The 11,639-nt window shown below is 52.2% G+C and overlaps 1 protein-coding gene across 1 annotated transcript; it reads left to right on the forward strand.

The window, feature by feature from the left end:
• Window positions 1-1,633: 1,633 nt before the first annotated feature.
• On the forward strand, window positions 1,634-10,001 carry ETV3L (ETS variant transcription factor 3 like). Its single transcript, XM_033196829.1, has 5 exons — window positions 1,634-1,970; window positions 2,058-2,295; window positions 2,542-2,731; window positions 3,444-3,564; window positions 8,919-10,001. Exons 1-5 carry the CDS (start codon window positions 1,913-1,915, stop codon window positions 9,395-9,397), a joined length of 1,086 nt encoding a protein of 361 aa, XP_033052720.1. The 5' UTR covers window positions 1,634-1,912; the 3' UTR covers window positions 9,398-10,001.
• The last annotated feature ends 1,638 nt before the right edge of the window (window positions 10,002-11,639 follow it).

Below are 11,639 nucleotides of genomic sequence, written 5' to 3' on the forward strand. Positions count from 1 at the left end.
TTTCCCTGTCTGAGCCTCCTCTGGAAAGTGAGGAAGCAACTCCAGACAAATCCTCACGTGCCCTCCAGACCTCACAGCCTAATAAGTTCTTGCTGAAGGTATTGCACACTAACTCCATCAGAGATGGAGAGCCAGGCCCGGGTCACGTAACCCTGTTCACAGGCAGTCCTAAGTGCCCAGGAACCTCCCAATGCCCTGGCCCACCAGGAGCAGGTCCCATGTGCTTCATCCCCACCGCAGCCTCTCCCATCCCTCCTCAGTCCCTTTGCATATTGTTTCATCTTCCATTAGTTATAGTGGAAACCAGCCTTTTGCACCATCCGGAAGGCTTTCTGTTCCATCCAGAAGGCTTGAGGGCTTAGACATTTTTTCTCTTTTCCTATATCAGGCAAGTACATCTCACTGGGCTCATTCCATAAACTCCACATCCTTCTCAGCTGAGAACCACAGGATTCCCAGTTCCTGCCCGTGGTTCACCAATTCAACAAATATCTATAGAGCACCTTTGAGTAGGAGGTCCTGTGCTAGGATGGGATCTGGGGAGCCAGCAGAGGAGAACAAGACAGCTAGGGTTCCTGACCTCGAAGCTGACACTCTGAGTGGGGTACAGATGTTCAACAAAGAAGACACTATCTATAAGTCCATTACCATTCATTCATTCGATTAACTATCATTTATTGAACACCTATTGTGTGCCAGGCCCTTGGGACTGACAAAAAAAAGCCCACAAAAATTCCTGCTCGGCCGGGCGTGGTGGCTCACACCTGTAATCCCAGCACTTTGGGAGGTGGAGGCAGGCGGATCACCTGAGGTCAGGAGTTCGAGACCAGCCTAGCCAACAGGGCAAAACCTGTCTCTACTAAAAATACAAAAATATGCCAGGCATGGTGGTGGGCACCTGTAATCCCATCTACTCAGGATGCTGAGGCAGAAGAATGGCTTGAACCTGGGAGGCGGAGGTTGCAGTGAGCCGAGATAGTGCCACTACACTCCAGCCTGGGTGATAGAGCGAGACTCCAACTCAAAACAAACAAACAAACAAAAAACAAAACTTCCTGCTCATCTCAAATGTGAAATTGTTTGAGATACTATAAAGGCAGCCAGGTGCAGTGGCTCACACCTGTAATCCCAGCACTTTGGGAGGCCAAGGTGGGCGGATCATGAGGTCAGGAGTTCGAGATCACCCTGGCCAACATGGTGAAACCCCGTCTCTACTAAAAATACAAAAAAAAAAAAAAAAAATTAGCTGGGCGTGATGGCACGCACCTGTAATCCCAGCTACTCAGGAGGCTGAGGCAGGAGAATTACTTGAATCTGGGAGGCAGAGGTTGCAGTGAGCCGAGATAGCCCCATTGCACTCCAGCATGGGTGACAGGGAGAGACTGTCTCAAAAAAAAGAAATACTGTAAAGGCACAGGTATGTGTATAAGCTACCTCCTTCCCACTCAAGATTTAGAATGAGCCCATGATTAATTACATTTTCTTTTGTCTTCTCTTGGGAAAAACTCCAATCCTGTTAAGCCCTAAGAAGAGATCTCATTCTCTGTCTAAATCCCCCAGCAGGGCAGGATATAGGACCCTTTGCACTTCTCTCCATTTATATAAGTGGCTCAGCCGGAAGCCCTGAGTCCAAGTCAGCCCTGGGCAGTGGGGAGTTCCTCAGAGGAGGCTGAACCCTGTCTGGGTATGGGGAAACTTGCTGCCTCTGGTTCCCTTTTCTCCCCTTCACTGGCAACCTCTTGTCCCTTCCCTTTTCTCTCTTTCTCTCCTGACCCTCTCCCTTCCTTCCTTCTTTCCCTCCATTTTTCCTTCCTCTTTCACTGTCCTGCCCTCTCCCTCCTTCCTTCCCTTCCTGTTAGGTGGTGACCATTTCCCCAAGGCCCAGACACAGCCCCTCTCGCCAGAGTGGACCATGCACTGCAGCTGCTTGGCTGAGGGCATCCCAGCCACCCCCGGCAACTGGATCTCAGGTGAGCCTCTTGGCCAGGTCTACCTCCTGATCCAACGGTGGCCTAGGGCAGGGCCTCCAGAGCCCTCACTCTGCCCTGTCCACCCAGGCTTGGCCTTTCCTGACTGGGCCTACAAAGCCGAGTCGTCCCCAGGCTCCCGGCAGATCCAGCTGTGGCACTTCATCCTGGAGCTGCTGCAGAAGGAAGAGTTCCGCCATGTCATCGCCTGGCAGCAGGGAGAGTACGGGGAATTTGTCATCAAGGATCCAGATGAGGTGGCCCGCCTCTGGGGCCGCAGGAAATGCAAACCACAGATGAATTATGACAAGCTGAGCCGGGCCCTCAGGTGAGAGGAGGCGGCTGACATGGCCAAAGAGGGAAGAGTTCAAGGAAAAGGGCCGTGGTTTCCGGCACCCCTACTGATTTCCACCCCCTCCAAGGCTTGGGAAGTGTCCTGGCCTGTGGTGAGCTGCCTAGTGGTTCTTGGGGAACAGCGTAGGGTCAGCCCGGCTAGGGAGGAGAATGTGACTGGGTCCCTGACTCTATTCTCTGACCACTGGGCCAACTCTATTCTCAACTTTGAATTCTCCAGATATTACTACAATAAGAGGATCCTACATAAGACCAAAGGCAAAAGGTTCACGTACAAGTTCAACTTCAGCAAGTTCATCGTAGTCAACTATCCTTTGTGGGAAGTGCGGGTGCCACCATCCCCCCACGTGCTGCTGGGGGCCCCTGCCCTGTGTCAGCCAGCGCTGGTGCCCGTGGGTGTGCAGAGCGAGGTAAGAGCAGAGGTGGCCCCTGTCTCAGGGCTCCACCAGGTCCTGCCCCTCTGCCCAGGAGGCCCCCCACCCTCCTCTTTGCCTCTGCGGCCCATCAGCCTCCAGTTTTCTTTTCCTCCTGCATCCTAGTCCCTGAGTGCCCCAGAGGCAGGGGTGTTAGCAATCCAGGTGGTACGGGACCCACCTGTGAGAAAGGGTGGCTCCTTCTGTGATAGGCGCCACTCCTTTAGGGGTGGATCAGAGGGAAGGGCCAAGGGCATCTGAGACTTTAGGCAGCCTTGGCAGTGGGCTTTTAACAATAGGTATCAGAGGCCAGGGGCGGTGGCTCAAACCTGTAATCCCAGCACTTTGGGAGGACAAGGTGGACGGATCACTTGAGGTCAGGAGTTCAAGACCAGCCTGGCCAACATGGCAAAACCCCATCTCCACTAAAAATACAAAATTAGCTGGGCATGGTGGCATATGTCTGTAATCCCAGCTACTAGGGAGGCTGAGGCAGGAGAATGCTTGAACCCAGGAGGCAGAGGTTGCAGTGAGCCAAGATGGTGCCACTGCACTCCAGCCTGGGCGACAGAGCAAGACTCCAACTCAAAAAAAAGTCAGTATAAGAGTATTTCATTGTTTTAGCAACTGGCTGACAGTACTAGAGTGTACTGGAGGATACATGCCAGGGAGAGTCCATCCTACCCCACATCTACTTCTCACCCCTCAGCTCCTGCACAGCATGCTATTCGCCCATCATGCCATGGTGGAGCAGCTGGCGGGAGAGCAGACCCCCCGGGAAGCACCAGAGGCCCCTGGGGAAAAGAAGGGGAGCAGCAGCAGCATCCACCGTAAGTGCTCAGGGCTGGGAGGGCCCAGGGAATCCTAGCCAGAGGAGGAAGGGCCCTCCTGGCTGAGTACATGGCTGAGGGGGCATAAGACAAGGGATACTATGTACTCATTCATTCATTCGACCAACATTTATTGAACACCAGCTATTTACTAGGTGTGGGGGTTCAGAGATGAAAGGCTCAAGAGGCTCAGAACCTAGTGGGGAGCAGAGATGGGATTACTGCCAGCGACTGCTGCGGGCATTCAGGTAAGCACTAGGTGCTGTACATTCAGGCCCAGAGAAGGAACTGGGACTTCCCAGAGGACACAACACTCGGGCAGGTGAAGGAGATGGAAAAAGATGCCTAAGCAGAGGGAATAGCATTTATTTATTTATTTATTTATTTATTTATTTATTTATTTATTTGAGATGGAGTCTCACTGTTGCCCAGGCTGGAGCACAGTGGCAGGATATCAGCTCACTGCAACTTCTGCCTCCCAGGTTCAAGTGATTTTCATGCCTCAGCCTCCCGAGCAGCTGGGACTACAGGCATGCACCACCATGCCTGGCTAATTTTTGTATCTATAGTAGAGATGGGGTTTCACCATGTTGGCCAGGCTGGTCTCGAACTCCTGACCTCAGGTGATCCACCCGCCTCGGCCTCCCAAAGTGCTGGGATTACAGGTGTGAGCCACCACACCTAGTCGGAAATAGCATTTATAAAGCAAAAAGCTGGGAACAAGTGTATCAAATCTGGAGAACTGCTGGTAGCTTGCTGTTGGAGAGCAAGTCTTGTGATGAGGTGGGAACAAATAGGACGGATAAGAGATGGGAATGGCAAGGTAAACTGGTGTCAGGTCACAGAGGCTTCACAAGCCATGCTAAGGGAGCAGGACTTTCTCCTGTGGTCAGGAGGGACTGGGAGGGAGAGTCATGGTCAGACTTTCATTTTACAAAGATGACTATGTGTGTGTAGAGTTTTGGGTTGGAGGAGGCATACGACTGGAGTCGGAAGGCCTTTGAAGATAATCTAGGCAGGAGATGACGGGGCGGTAACCAAGACAAGGGCCATGGGATGAAGACGGAGGCTCAGCGGGAGAGAGATTGGGAAGACAGAGTTCATTCACTCATTCACTCACTCATTCATTTCTTCTTTCAGCAGATGCTTAATGACCCCCTGTTTAATGTGCCAGGCACTGTCCTAGGGGCTGGGGAACCAATGTGAGCAACACGGCCTTTATAGGACTTATAGGCAAGGGGGGTGCAGATATTCAACTAATGATTGATGAGTGATTATAACTGTGCTAACTGCTGCAGAGGAGAAATGCAGAGTGCCAAGGGCATCAGGGAAGACTTCCTTGACAAAGTGACACTTGAGATGACACCCAAAGTGTACCTGAGTGTCAGCTGAGCTCAGAGGGAGTAGGGAAAGCATAGCGAGTGAGAGAACAGTGTGTGCAATGGCCCTGGGACAGAAGGCCTGGGAGAAGGCCAGTGCAGAAGCACATGGCCATTGAGTGGGAGAAGAAGGTGGAAATGTAGGCAGACATCAGCTCTTACAGAGGCTGTGAGCTGGGCATCTACAATATTAGATTTTCTGTGAAAAAGATCACAGAGACACTTGACCAAACCAAGGCTCTTGTGCAGAGGTCCAAGAATTGCCCCTCCACTCCAGCCAATTTCATGGAAGAAGGATCCATGGCCTTCACCCCACCCCTGAGCTGCTGGGAAGCCCAAGCTCTGCACCCCTGGGAGTGCAGCTGAGGCCATGGGTGTGGGGTGCTCCAGGGCCTGCTGGGACTCGCTGGGCCTGGTCTGGTAGCCTGCAGCTAAGTAGCACCTGAACAGCCCTCCCTGTTTCTCCACTCCCACCCACTCCGACCTAGCACTGGGAATGCCTTAGGCAGAGAGCTTCTCTCTTTGGGAAACTATGAGGGAAAGAAAAAAGTGTTCCCATTCCAGGTGGATAGTGTTAGAAGAAAAAATGAAGAAGAAGAAGAAGAAGAAGAAGAAAGAGAAAGAAGAAGAAGAAGAAGAAAGAAGGAAGAAGAAGAAGAAGAAGAAGAAGAAGAAGAAGAGAAGAAGAAAGAAGAAGAAAGAAGAAAGAAGAAAGAAGAAGAAGAAAGAAGAAAGAAGAAGAAGAAAGAAGAAAGAAGAAAGAAGAAAGAAGAAGAAAGAAGAGAAGAAGAAGAAGAAGAGAAGAAGAGAAGAAGAAGAAGAGAAGAAGAAGAAGAAGAAGAAGAAGAAGAAGAAGAAGAAGAAAGAAGAAGAAGAAGAGAAGAAGAGAAGAAGAAGAAGAAGAAGAAGAAGAAGAAGAAGAAGAAGAAGAGAAAAAAGTGTTCCCTCCCAAGCCCCATTTGTAGTGGGCTATTTTGCACCTCCCTCCCCTCTGCAGGCAAACACACACGCCCTGCCTATGCTTAGGCCCTAAGGGATGCTAAGCAGGCGTAGGTCACCAGAAGATTGGAAGCAGCCACATGCCCCACTTCTAGATTGAGATTCCAGAAGCCTGTGCCAGCCCCTCACCTCCACCCTCACTCAGAGCATTTGGTGCCAAGAAAGGAAGCTGCTTCTGGGAGTGCCGGGTCTGTTGAGCCAGAGGTAGGGAGCTGCAGGGCCAGTGCTGGGAATGGAAAGGAACTGGTGGGAGAACGAGAGGACTCTTAGAAATAAAATATCTCAGCCGGGCGCGGTGGCTCAAGCCTGTAATCCCAGCACTTTGGGAGGCCGAGACGGGCAGATCACGAGGTCAGGAGATCGAGACCATCCTGGCTAACACGGTGAAACCCCGTCTCTACTAAAAATACAAAAAAAACTAGCCGGGCGAGGTGGTGGGCGCCTGTAGTCCCGGCTACTCGGGAGGCTGAGGCAGGAGAATGGCGTAAACCCGGAAGGTGGAGCTTGCAGTGAGCTGAGATCTGGCCACTGCACTCCAGTCCGGGGGACAGAGCGAGACTCCGCCTCAAAAAAAAAAAAAAAAGAAAGAAAATATCTCTTGACCTCAGGATCCCCGAGGGACACAGCCTTCCTGTGCAACAGCAGTCTCCACCTCATCTAAGGACCCAAGGAAAAGACAATGACCCAGAGAAAAGGTGCTCTGATAGGGGCCTCCACACTTGTTCTCCTAGAGGATCACTGTCACTGTTTTCTCCCTACATAGATCTGACTTCAGAAATATTGTTCCTATCAAATACATTGGACACATTAAATAATAACTAACTTGTTTTTCCAGTTTTTTGCTTGTTTGTTTGTTTTGGTGGTTTTTTTGTTTTGTTTTGTTTTTTTGAGATAGAGTTTCGCTCTTGTTGCCCAGGCTGGAGTGCAGTGGCGCGATCTCGGCTCACCGCAACCTCCGCCTCCCGGGTTCAAGTGATTCTCCTGTCTCAGCCTCCTGAGTAGCTGGGATTACAGGCGCCTGCCACCACACCGGCCCAATTTTTGTATTTTTAGTAGAGACGGGGTTTCATCATATCGGTCGGGCTGGTCTCGAACTCCTGACCTCAGGTGATCTGCTCACCTCGGCCTCCCAAAGTGCTGGGATTACAGGTGTGAGCCACCACACCCGGCCTGTTTTTCCAGTTTTTATTCGCTATAGCCCAACCAATGTGACTACGTTGGGTTGATGCTTGTTCTTTTAGTTAAATGATGTAGTCTTGCTAAGAAAAATGTGGAGCGGCAGTTAGGCTTTTTGAAATACAGAAAGTGATGTGAAGTTCTATATAGTCATCTCCAAGGCCCCCAGCTGGGAGGCCCTACTGTAGGGCCCTGGCAGGGTCGGGGAGAGGGAAAGAGGCAGGATTGGAAGGAGCGGGAAGAAGGAAGTCTTTTTGAAGGTGGAAAGTTACGGACCCGAGTGAGACAGAGAAGAGGAAGGCTGGGGCTCCCCATACCTGCCCTGGGCCTCCCAGTCATGTACTCTGCAGGGCCCCTTCTTACCCATGACACAGCTTGATCTAAGCTAGGAGAGGGGATTTTATGGATGAAGAAACAGAGGACTGCAAATTTAAATGACAAGGCCAAGGCCACACAACCAGTTCTTTGCCGGGCTAGACTGGAGGCCCTTGCTGCAGGGACAGGGAGAGAAGAATGGATCCATTGAGATATAGCAGAGAATATCCTTCCTTTAATTTGCTGGACACATTTTTCTTGAGCACTGATTATGTCCAGACTGGGTAGATTCGAGGGAAAATAAAACAAATACAGCTCCTGCCCCCACAGAGTTGGACTCACATACATTAAATGAAAAGCACACAAATGACTACATGACCCTAACTCAGCCGAGCACCCTTGGAGAGGTTCAGGGAAGGGCGAGGGCAGGCAGCAGGCACTCTCGCCTAGGCTGGGAGTCTAGGAAGGCTTCTCCAAAGAACGGTATTTATGATGAGGCCTAAAGACAAGCAGAAAAGAGGCTGGGTGCGGTGGCTCATGCTTGTAATCCCAGCACTTTGGGAGGCCAAGGCAGGTGGATCACCTGAAGTCAGGAGTTTGAGACCAGCCTGACCAATATGGTGAAACCCTGTCTCTGCTAAAAAGTACAAAAATTAGCCAGATGTGGTGGCATGCACCTGTAATCTCAGCTACTCAGGAGGCTGAGACAGGAGAATTGCTTGAACCCGGGAGGTGGAGATTGCAGTGGGCCAAGATCGTGCCACTGCACTCCAGCCTGGGTGACAAAGTAAGACTCTGTCTTAAAAAAAAGAAAAAAAGAAAAGAAAAGCATAAAAGGAAGGGCAAGGCCGGGCAAGGTGGCTCAAGTCTGTAATCCCAGCACTTTGGGAGGCCGAGACGGGCAGATCACAAGGTCAGGAGATCGAGACCATCCTGGCTAACACGGTGAAACCCCGTCTCTACTACAAAACATAGAAAAAATTAGCCGGGCGTGGTGGCGGGAGCCTGTAGTCCCAGCTACTCGGGAGGCTGAGGCAGGAGAATGGCGTAAACCCGGGAGGCAGCACTTGCAGCGAGCTGAGATCCGGCCACTGCACCCCAGCCTGGGCGACAGAGCGAGACTGCGTCTCAAAAAAAAAAAAAAAAAAAAAAGGAAGGACAAGCCTGGCAACATGGCGAGACTCCATCTCTACAAAAAACACAAAACTTGGCTAGGCATGGTGGCACGTGCCTGTAGTCCCAGCTACTCAGAAAACTGAGGTGGGAGGATCGTTTGAACCCAGGAAGGGTTCAAGCCTACACTGCAGCCTGGGTGACAGAGACAGACTCTCTCTCAAAAAAACAAGACAGAAAGAAAAGGAAGGGCAGTGGGGCGAGGAAGAGAGACTTCCAAGCAAGAAATAAGAAGGCCTGGGAAATGGGAGGAGCAAGGGGCATCTGAGAGAGGTTGGGCTCCCTTGACCCTTTCTCTCTTTCTTTCTCTAGGACTTGGCTCTGCCCCAGTTCCCTGCCAGCTGGGCCCTTGCTGCCATTTGGGGAGAGTCCAAGGCGAGCTGCCTGGTGTTGCCTCCTTCACCCCTCCCCTCCCGCTCCCTCTCCCTTCCGACTGGACCTGCCTCTCGGGGCCCTTCTTGCCTCCTCTCCCGTCAGAGCAGCAGCTCCCAGGGGCCTTTAAGCCAGACATCCTGCTCCCAGGACCTAGGAGCCTCCCAGGGGCCTGGCATTTTCCAGGGCTTCCTCTCTTGGCCGGGCTGGGACAGGGTGCAGGTGACAGGCTTTGGCTCTTGTCCCTCAGGCCCGAGGGGCTGGAAGTAAAGCCTGCTCCCATGATGAGGGCAAAGGGGTGCCTGGATCCCAGGGAGGGCTTCTGCCCAGAGACCTACAGACTCAAAACTGGGGAGGATAGACTTACTTCACCCAATCTGGAGAACCTCAAAGCATTGTGGCCCTTGGATCCTCCTTAATTGGAGAGGAAGGTGGGAAGTTGGGGAGGAGTCCTCCAAAATCCATCTCTCCTCTTGCCCACCGCCTCTGAGTCAGCCCCTTCCCATTGCTGGACATGGGCGGAAATTGCAGGATTTGAAGGGGTGGAGTTGGACCAAAGGTGGGGAGCATTGCAGGGAAGGTGTGAATGTGGAAATGGGAAAAACTAAGACAGGGTGTCCCTCCTCTCTCACCATATTGCTAATCAGATTAAGGAGACATTCCTAATCCCAACTTTTCTTCAGGGAGGTGAGAATAAGATTTCCATAATTTCCATCCTGCCCACGTAAGGGGGAAAATTAAGGGTCTAGCCTGGGGAGAGGACAAGCGTGGTTGTGTTCCCTGAGTCTTCTTCGGGGCCTATCTCCCCATTCTGGGCTAAGGTCTCCAGCCCCTTTCTCACCCCTCCATGCAACTTCTCTCCCATCCCTCTAATTTCTGAAGCCCTGGAAACCCCTGTCCCATGCAGGCGCTTCCTCCTCTCTCCATTTCCCCAGGACCCAGGCAGGTGGGATAGGGAGACACTGGCCTTCTCTGCTCTGTAATACTCCACTGTGACCATGAATAAAATGTCCTTGCAAACTGCCTTCTGGCTGACCACCCCCCTACAGTGGACCCCCATCCTCCCACTATGCTCCTCCTGTGTTCTGGTCTGGTGTGATGGGAAAGGGCCCGAGCAGAAGTTTGGAGGAGAACCTGAGGCCTGGAGTGGAGCTACACATCCCACCAGCCAGTCTCTTCCCTCCCGCTAGCATCTCCTCTCAGAGAGAAAGGCTGAAAGGAAGCCAGGGCATGAGGAGCTTCCTGGACACAGTGGGAAACCCACCTCAAGGGAGGAACTTCAGACTACAGCAGGGGTCCTTAAAGAACGGCCCTCAGATCTCTGTGGACCACCTCGGAGCAGAAGTGTTGGGTGAGGAGGAGGGCGCTGCCAGGGGCCCCTTTTCGTCTGCACCCCAGGCCCTAGGAATGCCAAGCAGAGCAGCAGTGAGGCGTCAGGTGCCTAGGAAGTAGGGCACATCTGACAGAGAGGACTTTTTGCCCAAACAAGGACATGGCAACAGAGAGGGGTGCTCCAGGAGCCAAGACTGTTGATCCCACCACCCTACTGTCTCTAGGCTGCCAATTACAAGCCTAGGATTTGTCCCTACTCCCTTTCTATGACATGGAGCATGGACTCGTGTGGCACAGAGGGCCCCTTTACTCAATGTTTGTCCCTGTTCCTCAGTCCCAGGAGGAGACACATCCTTCTCAGGGACGCCCTGAGCATGTGCTTCTGCAGCCTCCCAGCCCTTCTTAGTGGCGTATGTATGGTCTCAGGGCCACACATGGAACTGGGAAAGGAGAGACCCAGAGCAGGGCAGGATGGGCCCTCGCTCCTCAGGAAGGTGGTGATGGACACAGCACACAGGCCCTGGGTTTCCAAGCTGGATCTAGGCCAGGAGAAAGGATCTATGAGAGTTTTTCATCTCAGTCTCCCTCCTTCACCCCGATGCCAAGAAAGTGGGGACCACAGAGTTTCTCTCCCAAGAGTTCCCAGCACTACAATGAAAACTGCTTCTCACTTGCCCCCAAAGCCACAGGCCCATCCCTGGCCCTGCAGGAAGGACGAGCCCCCAGGGGCTTTCCCATCACCCTGCCCAGTTTTGGGAGACAAAGGGCTAGTGTTGTCTGCTCCAGCATAAGGAACTGGATGGTTTTGTCATGGGGTTTGTGCCCTGTTCAGAGAGACCAGCCCCTGGGACAGAATTGTTCTCCTTCACAGTGGTCCTCACATGCCCCTCTGCCTGACCCCACCGCCTCTTCAGTGTTTTGTGGTGTCTGTGACCCTCACATCTCAGGCAATGGGAAATGCCTTGAGGTCACTCTTCTAAAATTTCTCTTTGGAGTAGGTGAACCTGAGAGACCAAAAGCTCAGCCCCAGAGGACTTACATTTCCAGGTGGTGCACTCCGCGTTTAGGCAATAGATTCGAGTGGAGCAGACTTTTTCAACTTTGGCACTGTTGATATTTTCGGTTGCATAATTCTCTGTTGTGGGCAGCTGTCCTGAGCATTCCTGGGCATTTAGCAGCATTTGGGGCCCCTACTCAGGAGATTCCAGGAGCACCCTCCCCAACCCGGTTAGGACAACCAAAACTGTCTCCAGACATTGGCAAATGTCTCCTGGGGAGAGGGGAGAAACTGCTCCCAGTGGAGAACTACTTAAGTAAAGAAAGGCTTCA

This window comes from Trachypithecus francoisi, unplaced genomic scaffold, assembly GCF_009764315.1.
Source record: "Trachypithecus francoisi isolate TF-2019V2 unplaced genomic scaffold, Tfra_2.0 Lachesis_group5, whole genome shotgun sequence".
Lineage (NCBI taxonomy): Eukaryota > Metazoa > Chordata > Mammalia > Primates > Cercopithecidae > Trachypithecus > Trachypithecus francoisi.